This window comes from Amblyomma mixtum, chromosome 4 (genome assembly GCF_055824585.1).
Source record: "Amblyomma mixtum isolate Tamu chromosome 4, ASM5582458v1, whole genome shotgun sequence".
NCBI classification, from domain to species: Eukaryota; Metazoa; Arthropoda; class Arachnida; order Ixodida; family Ixodidae; genus Amblyomma; species Amblyomma mixtum.
In genome coordinates, this window is record NC_143015.1 from 158184169 (window position 1) to 158209216 (window position 25048).

Below are 25048 nucleotides of genomic sequence, written 5' to 3' on the forward strand. Positions count from 1 at the left end.
AGCGCAGCGCCTCTAACGGAAGGAAAAGGCGCGCCGCGTCTAAAGAAGGAACGCCGTGCGCCGCGTCTACAGCTCACGCGTGGCTACCGGCCGCCGCTGTGCGACGACTCGACTTGGTAGCCCATCTCTCACCCTGGTATGACGTCAGAGGTCATTCTAAAGGTCAAACGTGGCTACCGGCCGCCGCTACGCGAAAAGCCGTTCATGAGCGTAGTATTGCTTTCGCAATAAAACATTTCTAGTACTATGGCGAGTGATGGCATACAGATCGCTCGTGTGCTTTTCCTAACAGCAGTAAATATCATTTCATGGTCCCTTTATGAAATTGACATTTTCCAGTTCTTGAATGCCGCTGTGAAGCACTCTTTGACCCGAATGTACGAAGTTTGGCACGAATGTAGTCGGGAAAAGTGGCCCCACATTGAGGTCAGCCATTGGGGCGTATATATAGACGAACGAATGTATATGCTTGTCTGAAATGGCAGTGCTCGACTTGCTAAGTGAGTCCTAAGGCCGCTTGGTGACGTGACCCAAGTTTTCTTGCCACCTCTGCGATTTTCTGAACCATCTGCGAGTGCAGACAAACGCACGCCACCGGCTTTTCTCATAAAAGGACTAGTTAGGCTTTCGCCTTAAGACACTTTCCGGTGTAGTGACGAGTGATGGAATTAAGATCGTTCGTGTGCTTTTCCTAAACGCAGTAAATATCATTTCATGGTCCCTTTAAGAAACGGATATTTGCCTGTTCTGGAATGCGATGGCAAAACACTCTTTGACCCACTCCCTTGTGCCCATGTAGGATTCAGCCGTCGCTATCGTGCGGCCCCTTCCAGCAGTACTTGTTCACCTGGCAAGCGGTGCCTGAGTTGATTCATTCGTGGAGGGACCACAGCTCGAGATGGCTTGTGGTCAAGGCCATCGACTTCCTCACCAGTGTTGCCTTTGGCGTGCCGGCCGTCGTAGTGCTGGCGTGAGTAATGGCTTGGGTGAAACTTCCACTGGGCCATCCCTTATAAAAATGGCCTACAAGCAGTCTGTAGGCTTCTTATAGACTCTATTTCCTTCTTATATATATATTGCTTTTTGTCTATCCATATCTATAGACTAAGACGAAAGCCTACTAAAAGTGTATGACCATACATCTATAGATTGCCAATAGGCTCTCTATAGCATTTCTATTGCCTATAGACTGTACTCTGGGATATGGCTGTACACAGTCTATAGACTTTATAGACAGAAGTCTATGGACAGTCTATAGATTGTCCAAAACAATTTTCGTAAGGAATGCTTTTAGCCCGTACTCAGAGGAGCTTCGCAGCGCGAAAGTAGACGGGGACTCACAAAGAAACACAAATACGATGTGAATTTGGATTTCCTCGCCTCCTCATCTGCTAATATGCTGTGAAGCCTCAAACAAATCCCAACGAAGAAATACGTTTCACTCAGGACAATTTCAACTCTAAGACAATAAAAATTTAGCCCACTTATGCCTAGTTTACGATTAAGGGAGTGGATCTAGTACAGGTGATGGAAACAGAGCGCCAGCTGTGATAAACCAAAGTTTGACTTAAGTGCAAACAGTGTCGATGCTTGTGCAGGTTGATGTAACATTATCTAAGCAGTAACGGCACACGGATATAGTGCACTGCACGGGCTCGGGCCGGCCCGAAAGCCCGGGCCCGGCCCGGCCCGCGGGCCGGGCCGGGCCGGGCCGGGACATGATTTGTTCTGCCGGGCCTGGGCCGGGCCCGGGCCTGAAGTTGCGGGCCCGGGCTGGGCTCGGGCTTAAAGCTGTGGACCCGAGCCGGCCTTGGGTCCGTACAGAAACGGCTGGTGTCCGACTATTCATTCACTATTGCTGAGTGAAGTACACAACTGCGTCATTGGAGCAGCAACGCGGATGAGCTATGGGTTTTAGTACGCGCTGAGAAAAAAACTAAGCTTCATTACTTATTTATTTGCCCTATTTCCATGCCGCGGTGGCTTAGTGGTAAAGTTTCTTGACTACTGAGCCGGGGAACCAGGGTTTGCTCCTAGCCTCGGCGGCCGCATTTCTATTTAGGCGGCAAGCATGACAGCCATGTACGTTGTAGTATCATTGCTCATTGAAGAAACCCAGGTGGTCGAAATGATCCTTTGCTTCGGTGTCTCTCACAGCCTTACTCCCCTGGGGCCCTTAAGCCCCAAAAACATAGGTTTTATTTAATAGCTATATTTTTCCCATGAGAGAAAATTCACAAACTAAAGCGCGTGTGGTTTTCTTTTTGATCAGCTGACCGGAACATCTCGTAAATGAAATAGCTACAAAAGCTCGCGAGAGTTTGTAAAACTCGTCTCATAACCACATCTATCCCTCCTCGCTTCTTCAGCCTGGTTGTCATGACAAGTGTTTTACCCTGTAAGTTATCACATGGTTCGCGCGCGTTATCTTCTGCACCACCAGTAAGAGTAAAATTCAATCGGCCTTAATTGGCCATTGATCGTTCGTCATCCCATAACATACCTATACACTATTAGAAATCCATTCGGGGAGAACATATAAGTTTAGGACGCTTATAGTCTTCTAAATACCTTTTGTACCAGCAACGTACAATTGGAAAAATGCAGCTTGCGTTCCATCAAAACCAGGTTCCTCTCATAACTTGTCAATGTAAATGAATGGTGGAAGAGTGATCTGTACCATGTGTATATTTTTGTTTTCTTAATAGTTTTTCATCTACAAAGTAACAGAGTATGAATTGATATGTGATTCCTTTGTGTGCTGTTTCGCTGTATGCCATTTACAGGGAGGCGCCGGCGCATTTCAAGCGAATTTTTTTTTCGCTTTTTGCTGGTGCCTACCCACATCTTTTTGGTGTAAATAAAAATGAATGAATGAATGAATGAATGAATGAATGAATGAATGAATGAATGAATGAATGAATGAATGAATGAATGAATGAATGAATGAATGAATGAATGAAACACACATTTCGTTTCTGCTGAAAGGTGACCATTTCGGCTATGAGTTCAACCGGAGAGATCGCGTTCACTAAAAAAAATGTCATCCTACTGCTTGCCTAATGTTTATACTTCGCGGGCGCCAAAATATAACTGATTAAAATCATGGGGGAATGCAAAATAGTCTATTACGCTCGTATGCAGCCCTTTTTATTTGGCTCTCGGAACTTCCGAGTTTATTTTTGCGCACCTACACGAGATCACTGTCCAAAACATGGGCCTGGCGAGCACTACTCTTAATCACTTTCTTCTGGGTTAAAAAAAAAAAAACAACTTTCTGCAAGCCAAACTATGGTTTCAGATCCTTTGCCGGCCAGTTCCTTATGGGTATAGTAGCAGTCTACTTGCTCAGAGTGAGCAGTATACCTCAAGCATTACTGTGAAACGGGCCGGGCCGGGCCCGGGCTGGGCTTCACTCCGGGATTCACAGGCCGGGCCGGGCTCGCTAGAGCGATAATTTAGCGGGCCTGGGCCGGGCCCGGGCTTGAAGCCGCGGGCCTGGGCCGGGCTCGGGCTTCAGGTCTCGGGCCCGGGCCGGGCTTGAGACTCAAATTGAGGCCCGTGCAGTGCTCTACACGGACAACCAAAGAAGCAAACAACCGCCCTCTTTGTGCGCTTCTTTTCCACTCTCTGCCCCTGCGCTGTTCCGATAATACTGACTCATCTGAGCTCAAATTAATGGTATAGTTCACTGTACAATTCAAGAATCATTTAGACTTTGGTCTAGGCTTAGGTCTAGGTCAGTATGTCCTTTTTCCAGCCAGCTCAAAAGCAAGCTGGCTTTTGTAGCGAAAGCTACATTGGTCACGAACTTGCGATTTCGCTGTGGCGGTGCTCCGAGGAGGCACAGAGAATGACCTTGAGCCGTTGCCTAGCAACCGCCACAGCTGGCGCAGTAGGTGTGTCATTAGTGTCTTTATTCTGTAAATAAAGGCGCTTTAAATTTATATGCCTGTAAATTCCTGTCGCCATCGTGTGTAAGCATGTGATGGTTCATGCCCGTTAATGCGGGGTTTGAGGCCGACATCCATGCAAGGTGCGTGAGGTCAGAAGCGGGACCCAAACTCGTACCCAGAAGTTTTCAATTTTTTGATGCAGTCTTTTCTCTAGAGAGGAAGAGAAGAGCGCAGAGTTGCTGTCGGCTGCTCAAAGGTTTCTAGATGTCAAGCACAGGGTTTACTTGCACTCTTGAGAAACTTATGTGTGAGAAAAGTTAGACTGCAAGTTAGCCGATAGGTACTGCATGATGTGAATTCCTTCATGTTTCAGGATCAGCATATACTACTATTACTCTATGGCGGCTGCGCATGCTTACTTGGAAAAGAACCTTAAGGAAAAACTCGTCCTTGAGGGAAACGACAAGCAGTTCCTCCTGGCTAGGATTACCGAAGTGGCACGCCAATGACCCTTGTCCACGGCATAACAGCCGAAAAAGAGGTCATCTTGGTCCCTGGAACACAGCAACTGATTTGATCTGTTGAGCGCCGAAGTCTGTTCTATAGCAGCATGTTTCTCCATGCAGTTGGAATCTCATAGGGTGTCGGAGGTACTCATACTGATCACTTTCACATGCTTGCAGACTTATTAGCCGCGAACTTGTAGCTCTGTGTGCAATTCTAAATACAATGCACGATCTTTGGTTGTTGTGTTTCAGTGTGTCGCAGTTAATGTGACTGGGAATGTGCTATTTAGGAATGTGCAGGCACTACCCAGTGCTGATTTTGTTAGAAGTGAGGACTGGTGTGATATAATCCTGTAACCAATTGAATTCTGTTGGCCAATTGCCCCCTTTTCTCATTGGTTGAAGGGATGTCAAAAACCATGATCTCCACACTTGAGCCAGCAGCAAACAGCCAGCTCATGGAGGGGGAAGCGTCCCTTTAACCAATTTCAGACGGTGGGAAATACAAAAACTGACTACATTTGGTTTCACACTCATTATATTATGTCGGTCCAATGATGGCATGACACCTATCACAGTGAGACGTGTTGTTCCCAACTATGAACGCAAGGTGGCGTGCTTGCAGGGATCTCGCTTGGTGGTCACTGGCCTACAATCACTGGCTGTGCAGCATGCATTGAGATAAATTTGCTGAAGACGAGCTGCTGGGATAGTTGCTTGCACACGCTTCCCTTCTCCATCGCGCCCAAATAATGAGCATAAATAGATAAAAATACACAACAGAGCGCTGATTCGTATAAATGTAGGCACAGGGCACGGTAATAAACTAGTTGAAGTCAGCGCTTTGTGGTGCCTTCCGCCCATATTGACTTTTGTGCTCGGTGATGAAGTGAAGCTTGAGACGAAGATTAGTTGATCGCAGTATGTTGCAATGGCTTTAGACGTTTGTTGAGTAAGTGTTATATGTGCGTAGTTTTGATGGTGGGTGGAAATTACCTAAATGTATTTTAGCCTTTTCAGCCCATAATAACTCGGCATTCCAGTCCGGCAGTGTGGCTGAATTTAAACTGCAGGGCAGATGACCGTGATAAGGTGTATAGAAAAATACTTGGTTAAGTTATTGTTATGGTTCTGAAAACTGCAAAAATCTTAAAACTGCTTCCACATCGCTGGCTGAAGAGACCCTGAAAAAGTGCCACGGCTGAGAAGACGAATACTAATTTTGGCTATCTATTGAAAAGAAAAAAAATGTGAATTTCTCCATGTCTGAGGATTAAGAAATGGCAAGCAGGTTAGTTTGACTTACACATCTGAGAAACTTGGCCAAGTCACTGACACATTGGCGGTTTGCTGTATCATATTGCTTCCTCTCTCTCTTTCAAAGCCTCTTAAAGGGCAACTGCAGCACTTTTTTGAGAATTTCGCGATATTCAATATATAGTCTGTAGGTAAAGCATGCCAAGTGTTTTTGCACTAGCATTTAAAGTGGTGACGTAATCGACGATTGAACTTTGCGCTTCTTCTCAATGCACCGGAGGAGTGCAGAAAAATTCAACGTGACGTCACGGAAGGTATGATTTCAAATTACCGCTGTCGTCAGACATACCTTGCTTTGACTCGTTAGACGCTGCCAAACAACTCTCGGCAAGGTTTGCCTTAGGTGGCGTTGGTTTGTTTTCCTTCAAAGCAGGCGTTTGTGCGTTGGAAATGTACCGATACCTTCGATGACGTCAACCCCCCCCCCCCCCCCCCCCTACCTGGCGTTGTGCGCTGCGGAGAAGCTTGAAGGGCGTCCGGATTTTAATCGGTGATTACTTCACTATTTCAAGCGCTAGCCCAAAAACACTTCACATGCTTCACCTGAAAAATTCACACATACGACCCTCTTAAGCTCGTTGATTTCTAAAACCTATCAGTTTTCCTTTAATGTCATGCGCTTACAAGTGCCTTTGAGCACAGAGCTATTGTTGTGTAAGTTTTTCACTGTTAATAGGAGTTTTGTTTTTCGCTGACACATAAAGCCTTAAGTTCTTTATAGCCCATTGGTGATTTTGCAGGTGCTCAGAATACAGCTAGAGTTATTCGTGTGTCTTTCAAGTGACTTTGTGTTTGCTAATGATGACAAGCTGCTTTTTGTGAACAGATGGGTAGAGTTATTCGTGTGTCTTTCAAGCGATGTTTGCAGTTGCTAATGATGGCAAGCTTCTTTTTGTGCACAAAAGTTTTTATGTTTTTTTCAAAACCGCAAAGGTTGTGTTGTCTTCTAAGTTAGTGTTCTTAGCTTGTTGCTGTTCTGAGTTGTTGATCTTGCAGCGTAAAAAAAAAACAATCTCAGCTCTAGATATTGTTGTTTTTTACTTGGACGCTTCTATACATTTTTGTACCAAATAAACTATGGTGACTGGATATGCTGAAAATCATGCTAAAGTTATCTTTTTTAAAACTGTTGGCCTGTGCTCAGGGAGATTTATGGGCCAATCCTGAGAGGGGGGGGGGGGGGGGTTGGTCTCATTTCAACATTTTTCGGCACACGATACCTAATACCGATACAAAAAATTTATCGAAAGATACTGGTGGGACTGCTTAACCGGATGGTGCATGACTTCGAAGCATGGAAACGACTGAGGAAAATGGACGATAACAGGTGGACAGATAAAGTATTTCGCCCCGCCGCGGTGGCTTAGTGGTTATGGCGCTCGGCTACTGGCCCGAAAGACGCGGGTTCGATCCCGGCTGCGGCGGCTGAATTTCGATGAAGGCGAAATTCTAGAGGCCCGTGTACTGTGCGATGTCAGTGCACGTTAAAGAACCCCAGGTGGTCGAAATTTCCGGAGCCCTTCACTACGGCGTCCCTCATAGCCTCAGTCGCTTTGGGACGTTAAACCCTAATAAACCAAACCAGATAAAGTATTTCGATACTTATACAGAAAAGAGAAAAAGCGTTGACTCAAAATGGCGGAAAAGGACTAGGAAGCTAAACAGTAAGCATGCAGTACATAAGGACGGAGAAATGAAGAGCTTCACACGGCAGGTAAAAAAAGCGGAATGTAGAAACTTGATTTATTTAATCAAAAAAATAAAAAATAAGCACAGTGTAGAACTATATCCAAATTGGAAAAGGTGGATCAGGAAACAATCGTTCTATGTTGACCAAATTTTTAGGGGAATCCCCCAAGGTGGAGTAAATTTGTAATTACTCCAATGAGTAATTACTCCCTTACTACAAATTGTTCTATCGCAAATCAAGAGACTTTTTGAAGCTACAAAAAGAAATTTAACCAAGATGATGACACATGTGCAGTGTGTGCTAAATCTGCCGAAATAATTGAACATTTTATACTTGAAAGCAATGGTATCCATCCGGATGTCGATGCAGGCGACCCGCTCTCACTGAGGCCCTACGGTTTAGAGATAACAATGGTCATGTGGATGAATCTGCGATGGAAGTTTGAAAAAATTGATAGGAAGATTGGTGGCTCAAAAGCAGAAAGGTGACATAAGGTTAGAAGAGTAGGGTTAAAAATGTATTTTAAAAAGTGGCGAATTTATAGACCTATTTCCAGCACCGCTAAAGAAATATAAAGAAAAACCACACATAATGGCAACTGCAACCTCCCCGTTTCAAAGGGGACGCTCCTATCTTTCATCCATCCATCTATCTTTCCATCGTGCGGGACGGTGCAATATCTGTTCTGAAGGTCGCTCTTTACGCTTTCGTTTGCAGTAGTAATAAAATACCGCAAGTAGGGATTAGTGTGTGCGTTAATGTCGGATGTTGGTTTATTAGGGTTTAACGTCCAAAAGACACTCAGGCTATGAGGGACGCCGTAGTGAAGGGCTCCGGTATTTCGGCCACCTGGGGTTCTTTAACGTGCACTGACATCGCACAGTACACGGGCCTCTAAAATTTCGCCTCCATTGAAATTCGGCCGCCGCGGCCGGGATCGAATCCGCGTCCTTCGGGTCAGCAGCCGAGCGCCGTAACCGCTGAGCCACTGCGGCGGGTTAATTTTGGAGTGTTCCACTCAGACGATAGCTTGCGTGATTTGGAAGCATGCTTTAAGGTCAAATAGGCGCACTGCGCCAGCCTCAACAGGACCCCAGGGCGCCGATTTATAGGTATATTAATGCCAGAGGGTGGGCCCAGCTATACGAATGAAATCTTGCGGGCTCCGCCATAGAAACATTGGTCTTCCTTTGACTGTTATGCTTGAGCCTCGTGCTGCAATGTTATCGCAGTCATTGGAGGGGTGCCCTTGAGTCTAAAGATTACCCACGCAGGTCCAGCAGCTTCGTGAGCAAGGAACTGAATTCGACCCGGATATCTGTAAGTTCAGCCGAAGCTTAAAACGGTTTTGTGCTGGAAAGCGCTCAATTCCAGAGAAGCATCTGTATGTAAGCCAGACATCTTTGCAAACACGTGTCAATTCAGCGCACTTGTTCGAACTTGGCAAGAGAAATAAAACCAGGCTTGCATTGCTGGTGGGTGACTGCCTTCGAGGTCACATCCGTGTGCAAGCCGCTGAGCGACCTTTCCCTTGCTGCATCGACACACTTTGCCTTTTTGATGGCACTGTATATAAGCTTGAGGTCGATCAAACTGATTCCACACTAGGTCACGTGCGCTAGGTTTAAAGAAAATATCGACTTTCGCATGCTATCGCAATAAATCTCCAAGAAAAGCGACTTAATTGCACGGGGCAGGCGCATTAGATGGAGTACGGCCCTGTCTACTATGTTTCTGTGTGTTCGTCGTTCTTTTTTGCTGCACAAATTTAATTGTTTATAAAGAATGAACCAACTAGCCCGAAAATTCATTTTATTGCACAGGAGAGAATTTCTTTGAAGACGATGAACAACCAGCTCGACCATCTACCTGTCATCTTGAGCGAGTCAGTTGCTATCTCTTAATACAAAGTGCGCACAGCTGACGAGAGCGGTGAAGATACGAAAGCAAAGATTTTCGCTTAGTGCACTTTGCGAACAAAAAAAAAAGAGAGAAGGAAAGCTGCGCTATTTGCTACGTCAGCGTAAAGCAAATAAAACATGAGCCGAATGCTTGATACGCATCTTCAATCGTCGCAGTCGGGAAAAAAAAGCATGAAAGTATAAGATAACAGGCTGAGGACCCTGTGTGGATGCATATATTTGCGAGGCGTGCAATTCTAACGCTCATTTCAGGCACGAAACCCCAAGGGGCATGCATTAGAAACGCTCGCTCGCTTTCACGTCGTGTTGTTAAAGTTCGTCCGCCAAAGGTCTGCAAGGTTTGCTATTATGGCAGCAGCCTCGCCGGCGGAAAATGCCTCAGCTTCTGCGGCCGGGAACACCGTGGACGTCAACGACGTCGCGCAGCGGACAGGCGTGAGCATCTCGTTTCCTTGCACAGCCGGGAACGACGGCGGTGATGAAGTGTGCCACATCTTTGAAGAACTGTCCTGCTGGAATCGCTGTCTGTGGTACGTGGGACTGCAGCTGCGGGAACTCTCGGCCCCCGGAGAACTGTCGCTCGTGCAGGTGCCCGACCAAGGCTGCGGTCACGAACAAGAAGCGCGCAGTCACGACGGCCGGCTACTCTTCCACGCTCTGCTCACACAGCATCGTTGCCTGGTGAGTGTAGACCTGTTCGAGGTCATCATCGAAGGTTCCCAACTTGACGAGTGTCGCGACCTCGTCATCGGAGCGCTTCAACAGAACTCGACCTTGCGAAAGTTGAGGCTCGGCGGCTTCCGAGACTACGACTTCATGCGGCAAGAACTATTCGCCGTCATCGCCGCGAAGACGCGCTTGCAAGAGCTGGATTTCGTGGGCAGCGGAGAGTATCTAGGCCTGGTGAACCCACTGCGAACCCTTCTTCTAGACTCCGCGCCATGCATCTCCACGCTCTCGATACCGGGTATACGATTCGACGAAGAGCACGCGAGAATGCTGGTCGCGGCGTTGAGGAGGAACGATACAATCTTGGAGCTTTCTGTGCACATCACCATCCTCTGTTCGCTACTCCTTAATGGTAGAACGAGGTTCTCTCGTTACGTGGCCAACTACGGTAGGCTGCGGGACCTGACGATCACGGCCGACGTCGATACAAAAAGGGCTGCCTACGACGAAGTGAGCTGTATCGTCGAAGCGCTGCTGGCGCGCGACAGTGTCCTGAGACTGAAGCTGCTCTGCTTTCTGTTGGACCAGGACTGCGCCGCTTTGCTCTCGCGACTCGTGGCCCGGAGCGCCTCCTTGGAAAGCCTCGACATAATCGGATGCGAGTGGATACGCGATGCGACGCTCAGTCCCGATTCTACCACGCGACCAAAGGATGAATTCGACCAGAGTCAAGGAGGGCCGGCCTTTTCTAGACGCGTTTGTCCCTGGGTAGAGGCGTTCATGGAGAACACGACCCTCAAGTTCTTAGCGCTCAACTTGGGTGGCTTGGCTGCTGCCGACTTCGGTGTGTTCTTTCAAGCCCTCATGGGCGTGGAATCTCTCGACAGGGTCATCGTGAGTGGCGTAGCCCCGGTAGACTTACCGGAGGTCGGTCGAGTACTTCGAGCCACTGGAATGTCCGAGAGAGTTTCAGTCCACGACAAGTACCTCGTCTCCCCGGCACTTCTCTACGCTCTCGAAGACTGTCCAGAAGTGCTGCGTCACGCCACCGTTAGTTCCTCAAGAGCTCCCAGCGTAGACGACTGCCGCGCAACGGTACTCCAGCTGCTGCTACCTTGCTGGTGGCAAGTCGCTACAATCCGGCTGTTCCTGTCGCAAGAAATCCTCGATGACGTCACGGCTCAAGCTTTGCGCCACTACTTGAACGTGGCGACCGCTCTGAGAGAAATCGAATTGTGTGGTTGCCAGGAGCCCGACCTCAGCCTCCCCGATGGGGAGGACAAGACGTCGGTCAACCCTCTTCTGGAGGCACTGTTCTCCAGCCCAAGCGCCAGAGCACTACATGTCCGGAGGTTTCGTTTCGGTCGGGCCAATTTGCGGTTCCTCTGTGAAGCGCTGCTCACCAACCAGACGCTGTGCGAGTTCTCCTTCTCTTCATGCGACTCCGACGAAAACTGCGCGCTCCTCAAATTCCTCGCTGCTGACCTTGCAGAAAATGTGACCCTGCAGCACCTGCACGTTTCCAGGTCTACGGAACTAGAGACGCAGGCGGAGAGATCCATCATTCAAGTTATCCTCGGCCGTAACGTGGGATTCTTCACTTGCGCATCGCACTTTGTGGTTCATGGCGCGCGGTTCGGGCGTTGTGTAGACGCGTTAAACCGAATTTGCGAGACTTCGGCTTTTATTTCGCAACTTCGAGACACGGTGTCTGCGGACGCAGCTGAAGCGACAGCCATGATTCGAAGCCTGCTAAACATGACCTGAAGCCGCTCACACTCGTCACTGCCTCGACGAGCGGAGGCTAAGTCGCGGCACAGCAAGATAGAAGTGACGCAGACCGCGCTGTTGTCAATTTTTTTTTATACTAGAGCCATGACTTGCGTGCCTGATTGTGCATATGTACCCTTGGCGCTTGTTTCGTTTGATTAGCATTTAGATGCTTATACAACCTGTTCTTAGTGGCGGATGTGGGCTTTTGTTCCGTGAATGCCTTTTTGTTGCGCTTAAAAGCTCCTGTATTTTAGCATTGACGATGGAGCTGTTTTTCGTTCCAGAAATAAAATACTTTCTTGCTGTATGCCCAATTTTCGCCTTGCTCACTGTTCGGCTTGAACGTAAGAAGGGGCGTGCGCCTTGCTTTGCACAGATCCACGCAACCAACAGCTATGCTCTGCATATCAAAGCGATTATAACTAGAAACATTACAGACAATGCAATCCGTACATTGCCTGCGTGTGTTGAACAGATTCTTTTCGTGTTTGGCTCCTATTCGACTCAGGTAAAATCTATTGTTCTATCTGGCTGATCCAAACTGATATGCGTTCGGGCCTAAACAAATGAAATGAAATTCCTCGGGTGCACTTAAGGAACTTCGAGCGAGGGCTGCGAAAACATTGCAAATTTGTTTCGATTTCATTCTGCTCTTCGTAGTTGGATTTCGAAAGCAACGAAGAGAGAGAGAGGCGATGGAGAGCGCGCGGCGGCGGCCCCGGCACGCTACCTATGCGCCGCTACTGCGCATGCGCAACTGGCGAGCGCGGCGGCGGCACCTCTAAGTCACCCACGCAGCGACGGCAGCGGCGCGCCAGCTCTGCACCGTGTGACGTCACTGCTCCTCGCGCATGCGCAGCATGGCCTTTCGTCGGCTCCGCGAAATGGCTCGGCGACTCGCGTAGCGTTGAACAAAAAAGAGCCACCGCTGAGGCACCGATCGAATATCGAGCGTTAACACACCTAACATAGGTCGCCGGTTCGAATCCCGGTCGCGAGCTAATCTCTAACCTAAATAGCAAGCTTCTGCTCCACTATACGCGAACTCGTATGCCATCACCCCGAACACTCTGCGACAAACGGTTGAGCCGCAATTTTCATACGAAGATTCTTAAAGACGTGGAATATGGGGTGCATAGGTCGCCGGTTCCAATCCCTGCCGCAAGTTTATGCTGCGCGAAACGCTGAATCGTATGACACCATCCGGAAAATTCTGCGGCATACAGTTGGCCCACAAATTTTAGACGACTGTGACGGCTGCCAGGCAGGGATATATATATATATATATATATATACACTGGACCGACATAGTTTAGTTTTTAGTTGTGGTGCTCAGGCACCACGCTGCCGCCTGTTAATTCCATTACGTAACCACCGCGGTTACCACGGCAACCACTGGGTTACGGTTTGCGTTATAACGCATAAATCTGAGAACTGAAACGCAAGAAGTAAAGCTAACGCTTTATAATAGACCGCATTCTGAATGCTGCTTTACTAATCACAAAAAGCCTTAAAGGCTTTCAGAGTATAACCAGATTAATTTGAGAAAACAGAATCACTCAGTATCCCGCTTGTTCTGTATTCTACACAAAAACACAGGTCGATGACGAATTCCGCTGTCTATCATCACATTTGAACGCGCCGTCAAACTCCGAAGCGTTCATGGCCAAGTTGCACATCAACCTGCCGTTCGGCTTGTCGCAGTGGTGGCTGCAGTAGCTGACGTAAAATGTCTGCGCCTCGGTCAGCGCCTCAAGCGATTTCAGTCGCAGCGGCCACTTGTTCGGGTCCTGCGCCGAGCTTGTACGCATAGCAAGAAACGCCACGCCCAGGGCGAACAGGTCTCCAAGCTGCCGGCGCTCCCTACTGGAAATGGCACCGTCCAGCCTGCGCATGCGCGAGATATCGTTAACGCGGCCGTACACTGCGAATGACGCCGGCATGTTACACGATGTTTTCAAAACGGGATCTGGAAGGAACAAGTAGCAACGTTTCGACCAGGTACAGTCGCGGGTAAAAAAGATTAGCACACACGACGGAACACCAGAGCGCCGGAATGACAACGCGTGGCGCTGCGGGTGGCGAAGAGGCTGATAACGGGAGTGCCGGGCCACTCCCATTCTACAGTATTAGGGGTGTTCAGCGGACTGCCACGGACACCAAAATTACTGGCTAAAGGCAGCGCTATCATCTATTGTTCCCGCGAGTTCCTTTTGATCGATCATCGCGGACTTAAAAAAAATCAGTAATAAAAACGAAGCCATCTTTGCTCATGATGACCGAGCCAAAATAAGAACAGTCACGTAGGGTCGGCACTTCAACGCTCGGGCGTTGCACGCTTGATAAAGCTTACTTCCTGCCGTCCACCCCTTGGCTGCAAACACGGAAACGGCCCGTTAGGCAGGTCTGCGTACCGCAGCGCCGCTTGGTGAGATATACGAATTCTGATCGCCACTGATCTGTGCTAATATTTTTTGCTCGCGACTGTACAAAGGGCAAAACGCATGTCTAGAACGAGCGAACTGTCGTTCCGCACCTCCCAAAGCCGCTGCGACCAGGAAGTCAAAAAATGACAATGAAATCCTGTAAGTTTAACTGCACATGCTTACTTGCAGACCATTTTTAACCAAATGCTATCTATAGATATTGCGTGTTCAGCCCGAAATACGCCCAGAACATGTTCTAGACAAGCGTTTTGCCCTCTGCTTTGTCAAGGCATTGTCGGTGACTGGGCCCCTTTCTGGAGACGTGGATACCGCACTAGGTTACGTCATCCTAATTGATTTCTAGCCGTTATTGGACTCGGTCTTCCAGTCTCTTTCTGTAGTGTGTCCTGCCATGCCTGTAAATTCTTGTTTTACGCAACGAAATTCCGCCACCGCGGTGGCTCAGTGGTTATAGCACTCGGTTGCTGACCCGAAATCCATCTCGTCCGCGGCGGTCACACTTGGATGGAGGCGAAATGCAAGAGGCCCGTGTACTGTGCGATGTCAGTGCACGTTAAAGAACCCCAGGTGGTCGAAATTTCCGGAGCCCTCCACTACGGCGCCCTCATAGCCTCAGTCGTTTTGGGACGTTAATTCCCCATAAACCTTAGCAAAATTCCAAATCAAATCTTTTTGCAGAAGCCAATTACGAAGCGGTGCAGCGATGTAATGCGGAATTGATATTAGAAAACGTCTAGTAAGGCTATCATGTGAGCAAGTAGGTGCAAAAAGGCTCCAGAATAGGGCTTCAGAGGTGGTACGAACAGAACGGATCCAATTCGCAGTGCCGTGAAACAAGTATTCATCACTGACTTTCGAATTTTGGATGATGGGCCAAAACACAACGTTCCATACCTAACAATTCTGAATAAAATCACTTTTGAACGGGAACCAGTTTATGAAAGCAATGTTTTCACATATTGGAAGATTTTACTATAACTATCAATGTATCCGCAAATCTCCCGTCGGCAGGCTGGAATTTTTGTGCTATTGACGTTCTTGCTGTAATCAAAAGCGTTCTCCACTGGTCTTTTATGGCACTCTTAACTGCTCGATGCGAGGGGTGGAAACGCTCTAAAAGAAATATTAAGGCGAAAGCCTTTAATGGCTCATTCTCCCGTCCGTCCGTCCGGCGTTACATCCGGCGCCTGGGTTGACTCATCGACGGGCGCAGCTGCCAGAAGGTGACGTCATCTTCGTCGACAGGTGGAGCTGTTGAGCGCTGCTCTGTCGTCAGCCGGTGTGCCGCAGCTAGTGGAGGAGGATGGCTCCCAAGCGGTGCAGCCGTAACAAACACAGGCAGTCATCGGCAGTCGAAGTAGCGCGACAAAGGCTTTCGCCTAGCCCACTTTAGGCTGCCAGAGGGCCCCCATAGATTTTTTTTTTGCTGCACAACGAAAGAATGGACCAGTACCTTCAATAATTTCATAACAATGCCTTAGAGTATTTTAATATTCAAAATTTTTTATCCAAGAATCTTGGACATGCACGTCATTTATGCTTTCTATGGACGTTAAGATACTATGCTTTAAATGCTTAAGTATTGTGCGTGAGCAAAAAAAGCTAACCTGCAAGGAGACTGTTCGTTAGGTTCCCACCAGGTGGTATTGCGCCCCATCCTGTCTAGGGCGCGGCCGCGCAGGTCTATGGTGCGCACCAGCTGCCTAGCGAGCTGGAAGCCGAAGCCTGCGTAGGTCATGGCGGCCGACCCTCCACGAAGGTACGACGGCGGGAACAAGGCGCAAAGGCTCACCCGGAGCTCGTTCAGCGCGTACAGGTAGAGCATGTTGTCCGAACGCCAGCGGTACCTGCGAAGGGCATATGCGCCATTACTCTAACCTCTCGCCGGTAACTGCTTCATTGACAAAGCAGATCACTTCGGTGAGCGAAGACCATTGACGAAGTATCGTGCAGGGCACTTTACCCGTGCCTTCCGGCTGCAGTGTAATCCACAAGCAATCCTATTTAGAACCAAGCCATTCAGAAGCAACTTCAAGACAATAGCGGGTATTGAAAATTCAGCAAGTGCGCTTGTGAGAGCTACTGCGAGGACAACAGGAGAGGCTCAGAGGGTGTGGAGAGAATGTGTGAAACGTATTTTGGAAGAATCAAACAAAAAACTAGCCTTTCTTGCTTTGTTTCAGCTGGAAACGCGTTGCCGGTCAACTTCTCTTGGACAACAGTGTTACGTGGGGAAAGAAAATGAAAATTGGTTTTCAGGAAAGGAAATGGCGCAGTAACTATGTCACGTATCTACGTGGACACTTGAACTGCGCCTTAAGGAAGGGATAGCGGAGGGAGTGAAACAAGAAAGGAAGAAAGATTGTTTTCGTTTATGGGGTTTTACGTCCCAATGCGACTCATGCTATGAGAGACGCCGTAGTGAAGGGCTCCGGAAATTTCGACCACCTGAGGTTCTTTACCGTGCAATAACATCGTTCCCTCCCACGGGCCTTAAGGATTTCGCCTCGATCGAAATTCGACCGCCGCGACCGGGATTGAACTCTCGTCTTTCGGGTCAGCAGCCGAGCACCATAACCACTGAGCCACCGCCCGCTACGAAAGGAAGAAAGAGGTGCCTTAGTGGAGGGCTCCGGAATAATTTCGACCGCCTGGGGATCATTAACGTGCACTGACATCGCACAGCACACGGGCGCCTTTTTGCGTTTCGCCTCCATCGAAACGGGTCCGCCGCGGTCGGGTTCGGACCCGGGTACTCCTACTCAGTAGCCGAGCGCTCTAACCACTGAGCCATCGTGGTGGGTATGTGGGAAAACGCACTTGCAGGATTTTGAGTATCTCCTATTCTACAGGCTTCGAGATGCTGTCAGTGCTGACACCCGGCGAGAATTAGACTTTTGTAGGCTGTTTATTGTAACCTACAAAGTGTCAGTTTTGGCACTGTTCTGCAAATAACGCGCCTGCCGAGTCGCCAATATATCAGTGTGGCGACTCTTGTTCGAACCGAGCTTAAAGCCTACAGTGCTTCAGTAAAATTGAAATAAACGCGCGAATTCTCGTTTTATCCTAAAATTCGTGTAGTCAGTTAATCAGACCTTACCTAGACGTCAACAGGCTATCGTAGTAAGGGCTTGCAAGTGCAGTCCTCAGGGCCTCTCTTGATTGCAGCCAAATCTTCAAGAAACTCTTCGCCTCGCCGGAGAAGTTGATGAACAGCGAGTCTACTGAACCCACGTGCAAGTACGGCTCGGGAGGCCACAACCGCATCGACGCCAACGAGTCTAGTTTGCTCCGCGCTTCCATCTTCGTCGACTCTGCTATCGTCTGCGACGCATTCACCAGGGTTTCCAGAGCCGCCGAAGTCCAGTTCAGCACAGCGACCACTTTGTCGCGATCGCTGGCGTTCAATGCCTGTCGAAAAGCGGGCGACGCGTAAGCGATGCCGAACGATTCCTGGGAAGCGACGAAGCACAGGACGCGACTCGTCACATCGCTCGTTGACGGATTCAACCCCAGGGACTCAAAGTCTGCGTTTATGATCCAGGCGTACGCGTAAGCAAACGTCCAGCCAACGACGTTCCAGAGCCTCTGGTTCGAAAGGTAGCCCATGATATTGCCGACTCGTTTGAATTGCGGCTCGTTCAAAACGAGCACTTTCGTTGCGGCTGAAACGTTGATGGCGTCGTGAAGATATTTGTCTAGGAGCGTTGTCCATTCAGCCGAAGACACGCTGGTTCCAAAAAGCATGGCGAAGTCTTTCAGCGGCAAAAAGTTATCGAACTCTTCCTCGTCGGCATAGGTGTCAGTGGCAAGCAGGACCTTTCTGAACGCTGCCTCGTCCTGACGAAGTTCCGCCAACTCCGCTTCGCTAAGTGTGACTTTGCCGCCACTCAGAAAGTGTGACATGTTCTGGACGACGTCGGCGTAAGTAATATTGTCGGCTTCTGCAAATTGCTCCATGCGCAGAGCGGGCACGTCTCCGATGTCCCCGATGATGATGATAGGAGCACCTTGGTTCGAATCCTGAGACACCGTGACGTCGAACCAGAGGGCCACTCTCCAGTTGACGGTGAGGTCTAGGAGGACATCCAGCACTCCAGACACGCTGGCGCCGGCTTTGGAAGCTGCAGTGGGATGTGGCCACGGAATTCCCCGTTTCCGCATGAATGCCACGAAGCTATCCACCTCTGAGCTGGCAGCGCGATCCAAGCATTGGGCGAAAGCAGTGAAAGCCTTGACCGCCGCTGAAGAACCGCGGTAAGAGGTGAGAAAGGCCTGCATCCAAGGATAAATAAAAAGTAAAAAAAAAAACAATAAAACGCTGAGGCAGCGTTAGCAATATCGAACGAATATTGCGACTATAGCCATCTTCGCTATATCCGGTACAAATTTTTTGTTATATCCGTATATCTAATTTTTGACCCCAGCGTATACAGCTCAAAAAGACAAATTGTTTGACGCCACTTCGAATGCCGTACGTCAATTAGTTTGGCCGTAATGAACGTTTGAAGTTTCAAGAAGTCACGGTTTGGGGAACCAAACGTCGTCGGTGCAGATCCCTATGACATGCTGCGCTTTGGTTCGACTAGTAATCTTATGGTCCGTAACGCGCTGAATCGTTTGATACTACTCCGAACGTTCTACGCCAATTAGATGATCTACAATCTGATTACGCATGGTACCACCCAGTGGTCCCACTTGAAGGGCCTTGTGTTTCATACTAACGTGACCTTGAGTAACGCTAGTATTCGAGATAACGCGCTAAAAAACGTTTCGTTCCAGAAATGATCACTTGTTGCCGGAATAGTAACCTGCCGAGGCCACTGCTAGACAAATGTCTCTCCATGCTGTATGGAATTTTTTTTGTCTTGCTCCAAACGCGACTCTTATTATTAATTTCATTGAACTCTTCACTACATTTCTCTCAGCTTCCACCCTGTTGGATTTGTTAATTTTTAGTTCGGCTGGTCAACATAAGTTCGCGATAGAAAATTCTGGCCACCGCGTCAGCATTTCAATGGAGGCGCGAAGCAGAATTCGCGTGTGTAATATGGGACGTAAGTACATGCTAAACATCTCTAGATGATCGAAATTATTCCGCACCCATCCATTACGAAACACCATGTTGGGTGAGTTGGCTTCTACATTGCATGGCTCCACTAAGATACCGCATTCTATCTTTCCTTCTTTCACTCCTTCCTTCATTCCTTCCCTCACTTCGCGGTTGAGGTGTCCACCGAGAAATGAGACAGTTACTGCATTCTCTTTCTTCAGAACAAATTTTTCCATTAGATATATTTAACATGCGCTGGCATCTTTAATGTGCGATGTCAGTGCACGTTACAAATCCCCAAGTGGTCGAAATTATTCCGGATACTATACACTACGGCACATCATTCTTCCTTTCTTCTTTCACTCCCTCCTTCATTCCATGCCCAGTCAATCGAGGCAAAGAGTGTTACAGCACGTCACATGTCTTCACGACAAGTTTTCAGTTTCCAGGGAGAGGATTACCTGCGCATCTCCGAACGCTTTCACGACCTCGTGGCTGTAGATACGCAAGAGCGTGTCCCTCGTTATCTGGGCCTCGTGGCTTCGACCGCAGACGTGCACGTGCAGGTCCGCGCAGGGGTCGGCGGACTCGTTCATCGTGGCCAGGATGGACCTGGCATGCAGCACGCAGTCCTCGGTGTCACAGACGTCGGCAGGAGGGGAGTGGAAGATACTGCGCGCGTACTGGACCACCAGGCTGGACACCGCGACCAGTGCAAGCACAAGCGCCACCAAGCCAGCGCTGAGAAAGTACCGGGATGCCGTATGTTCCCCTAGGCGGCGCTCTGGTGGCTTTTGAGGAATTCAATTGAAAAAAAGCATAGTCTAGAACTATATCGATACTGGAAAAGGCAGATCAGGCAAGATTTTTCCTATGATAACTCAAGAGGCAGTGCCCTACTCTCTGAAGCTCGGTCCGGGTGTCTCAGAACGCGCAGCTACAAAAAATGGCTGAGGCTTAGCTTAGGTTAAGCCTTGTCAGATGCGAAGCATATTGTCGCCGAGTTGCATATCGAGCACGCCGCTTGGCTAGACGTTCTTCACGCTCTTCATCAGTCTCTGTAGCACGCCGCAACTTTTGCTTCTCATTCCAACGAGCAGCCCTGTCTCCAGGAGGCATCTCTATCCCGTGTACGCCTAGCAGAGGCAGGAGCACCCCCTTGTATACCGCCGCTCCAGCATCACGTGTTCACTACAGCGCACCTAGCGGCAGAAGCAGGAAACACATTGATCGCGACGCCTCGCGCGATGGCGCGAGCTGGGGCCCCGTTTCTCCTATGTCGTTACGTCACGCATCACGTGGTCCTCCTTGGTCGCGAGGCCTCGCGCGACGGCGCGAGCTGGGCCCCCGTTTCTCATCTGCTGTTACGTCACGCACCACGTGGTCATCCTTGGTCACGACGCCTCGCGCGACGGCGCGAGTTGGTCCCCCCGTTTTTCATGTACTGTGACGTCACGCATCACGTGGTATGACATGGAGGTCACGAAAGGTCAATGGTAACGACACCGCCGCGCTCGAGGAGCTGGGTGGGCCATTTTAGTATGTTTCGCATAAAAGAAGTTTAACGAATATGACACATGTGCAGTGTGTGGTAGATCTGTGGAAACAATTTAGCAACTCATACTAAAATGTGATGGAATCCATCCGGATGTCGATGCAGGCACAGTCACTCTTCCGGAAGCCCTAGGGTTTAAAGATAACAATGGTCATGTAAATAAATCTGCAATGGAAGTTAGCAAAAAGCGATTGGAGAATTGGTGGCTGAAAGGCAGAGATGTGGCATAAGGTTAGAAGTATAGGGATCCGTAGGTAAAGACGATGGCGAATCTTAATGAGAATTGACAACACAATTGAACAAAAATAGACGATATGCGAAATTGCTTCGTGGTCTGCCAACACGGCGCCCACAACTTCCGGTTTCCATCTTGATTCCGGCGAGCTCGTCGAGCTGGTGCATCGTTTGCTATGCGTACAATCTTGATATCGGTATAGCTGTCATGAATCTTGCGTGTGAAATTTCAACAGGCAAGCTTCAGCTGCTGCGTGGTTTTCACTGCTCATCTTTTACCAAATGTAGGTACTTTCAGTAAGCGCCAACTTCCTCCTACCGCGTCCTGAGCTTCGCTTGAAGTCTGGCGTTGATGATAGCCAGAATCGGCACTGGGAAGTGTGTTGGCAAGTCGAACTCTGCGCCACTGTCATTTTAATTCGCGCATTAAAGCACCGGTTCAAGCATCACGTATTCTCACGGCTATTTCATTCCCAGGTGGACGCGATTTCGTCTGGTGGGGTAGCGACCGGTTATTTTGCGCTGAGTGCACAGATATCTTGACGAACTTCTGTGACAGTGTGAAATTTCGTTCGCGCCGACGCCAGGAGCTTCGTGCATTGCAATATATTCACACAGGACCCTCGACCAGCTGCGTAATGTGATTCGTTTAGTGCAATGTACAATGCACATCCGCGGTTTTCAACGTCACCGTTTCAGAGCCCGGCGCCGGCTGGTTTTCGCCGCAATTCGTTGAAACCGCGTCTTGCTTAAGACGCAGTTGAAGCGAGTATTGCGATGTTGTCAGTCGATATTAACATGAGTAAAGTGGGCACATATAATTCAAGATATTGTAAGCAAAGACGTAGTTTTTTTTTTTTTCAGATAAGCACTGAGCTACCGCGGCGGCTTGATTAGAGAAAGAGCGTACAGCTGTAGGTGCCTGCACGGACTCGATACGCTGGTCAAGCTGTGTATGCGGGGGTGAAATTCGCATGTTCGGTTGCCTCCGACACTTAATTCGCTTCCTCCCAAACCTACACAAATTTCTTTGTTGCGAAGCAAGCTGTTGGAGCTTGCCACAACGATAAAATCTTATGGCCTGAAGAGTTTTCAGTACAATGTTGCACGTACTTTCTAGCTTGGAAATGCGTCCCGCCTTCACAATAAAGTAGCTTTTTTTTTTCAGACTTTCGCCGCCGGAGATATCGAATGTTTAGGAATCCTAAAAAAATAAAGTATTCGCACCTCAGTTTTTATAGGTAGGATGCATTGCCTCACAAAGACGCGTTAACGCGCATAACATATGCGGGCGTGATCACGTACGATATTATAAGAAAACAATGTGTGGGATCTTGCAACAACCCCATGGTCCAGAGAGATTGCTAGCCCTTCCAAAACTAATAGAACACGGGAAAAACTTAATTGAACACGTAACAAAAGCAGTAATGTGCGTGTGGTTCTTCGAGTGCGCTTAGTACGCTACGGCATGAGCAATCGAGGTTTTTAGATGGCGCGCACTGAGTGCCGATGGCCGCGATTTACCTGCACATTAATTAACGTGCTTCTTCGCGACTGGAATACACGCTTGAGGAACACAGGCGTACGCTCGCTCAAAAAAATTACCTTCTCTATTACGTTGCTCAAGTATGCGTCTACATATATTCACGCCCAACCGGAGAGTTAATAAATGCACTAAATCGTCTTCTAATTTTGATCAGAGGCAACAAATGATTGGTCCGTATCTTAATGTAAACGCAAATCAGCTAGAAAGCGTTGTGAAAAATCAGCGCAGAAAGCGCAAGCTGTGCACTGAATGGCTTGCTGACACACGATACCTCACATGGCATTTGCAGTTACTAGAACGTTGGGACAGAGTAAAGAAAAAATAGAAAAGCGAAAAGCCGGAACGCACCTAGTTCTGGCACGCATCATAGTTTCTTTGCATAGTGGACAGCATAGCGTAAAAGCGCATCGTCATTCCACTTTTCAAACGAAGCGCAGCCGTTTTAACCCAACGCAGGGCCGCGGTTTCGTTTTCTGTACCGTACCAACATGGAGGACTTAGCTCTCGGAGCGCCGAGAGATGGCGCTGCGCATTTCGCATATCGTCTATTGCCACCACCCCGTTTCAAAGTTGTTGGCGCTGATGTATCAGCGAGATACATGCGGGTCATTCATTTTTTCACTTTCTATTTTTGTACACAAAAGCTTCAGGGCTGCGAATGACGCGTAACAAATGCTAAGTTTAACTAGAAGGAACGCAGACATTCTTCCCTCTTCAGGGCCATGAAGAAGTGACCGCTACCACGCCATGCCTGCGGGGGCCACACTAGACACCTTTAGCGCACCTTTAGGCGAGCTCTCGTTACTCCGGTAACGGCAATACGGTACACAGTGTGCTAGACACGTCTACCATAAGAAATGGAACGTTGCTGTTCACGTGACCACCACTAGAGTAAACTGGAAGTATTAGCTCACTGTACCCACCACCTAATCACCGCCCCCCCCCCCCTCCCCCCGGTGTGCAAAGTCATAGGAACTCACATAGGTGTCCCTTTTCGGCGCTGGAGGAGTTGAGCCACTAGCAGTGGGACCACGCAGGGGTTCCACGAAGGGAGAGGTTCGGATCACTATGCCTTGGGAAATGCACTGGTCTATGGTGTCTCGCCAGCTCATGGGCTCGCGGGGGTCCGAGGAAGGATCTTCGAAGCGGCGGTGGCCGATTTCTTTGGGGGATATGAAGCGATGCTTCATTTTTGCCGGCAGCGGTTCGAGCCCCGCTCGAGGGGGATTCTTTTTTCTGCCGGATCCCGTTGTCATGACGACGGTAGGGCGCTCCAATTGGCTTCCCTCCTGCCGCTATGGGAAAAATTGGCGCCAACGTCTGTACTGGCTGGACAATGATGTATATGTAAGATTCCTATCCATGACCTAGCCAAAAATCTTACCAAGTGAGCATAGGTAACTCGAGATTGTTCGTTAATTCAAGCAACGTTCTGTCTTTTAACGGTACACCCTACCACTTGCCTTTCCATACCTCGCTGTGCTGTCGTCCTGATTTCGAGTTTCTTCTTTAGCCGGCAAATTTCATTCCTTTAAGGGACTAGTGCGGGATACATCGGTTGTACTTTTTTTTTTCAAAACATTCGTATGGGGCTGTTCAGAACGCGTAACTGCCAACTACATTCTTGTCTATCCTTAGTATTCTCCCGTTAATTCTTATCATAGTCCTCAAGCGCTGTGACCAATTGACCTGGCTACAAATACCTGAATTATGTGCCCCATTTAGAAAAACATCGAGAACAACACATAACTGGTTTCGTTCCGCCTATGTCTCGTCGGATTTTGAGTTCTGACGCATAATAAATATGTAGCAGCTCGATCAAATTTCGACTTTAATAGACGTACTTCCTCACTAATTCCAGCTCCTCACTGCCTCGATATTGAACATTTCTTTTCACGGAGTTCAGAATTTCCGTGTTCCTTACAGTGCAACCTATTTCTACTTCAGTTAAGCCCTAAGACCTTCTATCATGCGAAACGTGCAGAAAAGAGATAAAAGGGTGTAACCCATCCTCTAACTCCCTTTTATGAAGAGAGTGCGCTAGATGACAACTTAGTCCCTTTTTACTCCCATATAGGTGTATCTATGTATAGAGTGTACAGAGACCAGGCCATTTCAGCAACTGCTTCCTTCTATGCAAGCTTAAAGATACCTACGCCAGCGTCGCTGCCCTCGTAGGCGGCGATGAGGGGAGAGTGCGATGCTGGCTTGGTGGGGACGACCTTTCCCGTCGAGACGCTGCGGTCTATCGATGCTCGGTTGCTGAGGGGCTCGCGGGGGTCCAGGGAAGGCTCCTCGGAGATCTCTTCCACGACCTGGGCGTCCTCCGTCGCAACGACTCCGGCGTCCTTCTGCCGGCAGCGATGCGCGCGAAAAAAAAAGTATTTTTTAAAATCTTTTTCTTTTAACACACGAATTACATTTTGCGCTTCCCTCATGC

The 25048-nt window shown here is 48.7% G+C and overlaps 3 protein-coding genes across 3 annotated transcripts in view; 2 read left to right on the forward strand and 1 right to left on the reverse strand.

Annotated features, from left to right (window-relative positions):
• LOC149348965 (transmembrane channel-like protein 7) overlaps positions 1–4423 on the forward strand; it is a 44060-nt gene extending 39637 nt beyond the window's left edge. The window contains 2 exon segments of the mRNA XM_089541873.1: positions 800–970; positions 4270–4423. Of these exon segments, the coding sequence (XP_089397999.1) occupies positions 800–970; positions 4270–4423 (325 nt within the window).
• A 5097-nt stretch (positions 4424–9520) lies between these two features.
• LOC149348966 (uncharacterized) lies at positions 9521–11774 on the forward strand. Its single transcript, XM_089541874.1, has one exon. It carries the CDS (start codon positions 9680–9682, stop codon positions 11765–11767), a length of 2088 nt encoding a protein of 695 aa, XP_089398000.1. The 5' UTR covers positions 9521–9679; the 3' UTR covers positions 11768–11774.
• A 1582-nt stretch (positions 11775–13356) lies between these two features.
• LOC149348967 (endothelin-converting enzyme 1-like) lies at positions 13357–23798 on the reverse strand. The gene is made up of 5 exons (XM_089541876.1): positions 23589–23798; positions 19735–20064; positions 17321–18495; positions 15828–16067; positions 13357–13660 (listed from the first exon to the last, which is right to left on the reverse strand). Exons 1-5 carry the CDS (start codon positions 23796–23798, stop codon positions 13357–13359), a joined length of 2259 nt encoding a protein of 752 aa, XP_089398002.1.
• Between the last annotated feature and the right edge of the window lie 1250 nt (positions 23799–25048).

Bases quoted from the DNA above. Each gene is read 5' to 3' on its own strand.
- LOC149348966 (XM_089541874.1), top strand. From the start codon at position 9,680: ATGGCAGCAGCCTCGCCGGCGGAAAATGCCTCAGCTTCTGCGGCCGGG.
- LOC149348967 (XM_089541876.1), bottom strand. From the start codon at position 23,798: ATGAAGCATCGCTTCATATCCCCCAAAGAAATCGGCCACCGCCGCTTC. The intron at 20,065-23,588 runs GTGAGTTCCTAT...ATTCCTCAAAAG, and splicing joins CGCCGAAAAGGGACACCTAT to CCACCAGAGCGCCGCCTAGG. The intron at 13,661-15,827 runs GTTAGCTTTTTT...GCGCATGCGCAG, and splicing joins AACGAACAGTCTCCTTGCAG to GCTGGACGGTGCCATTTCCA.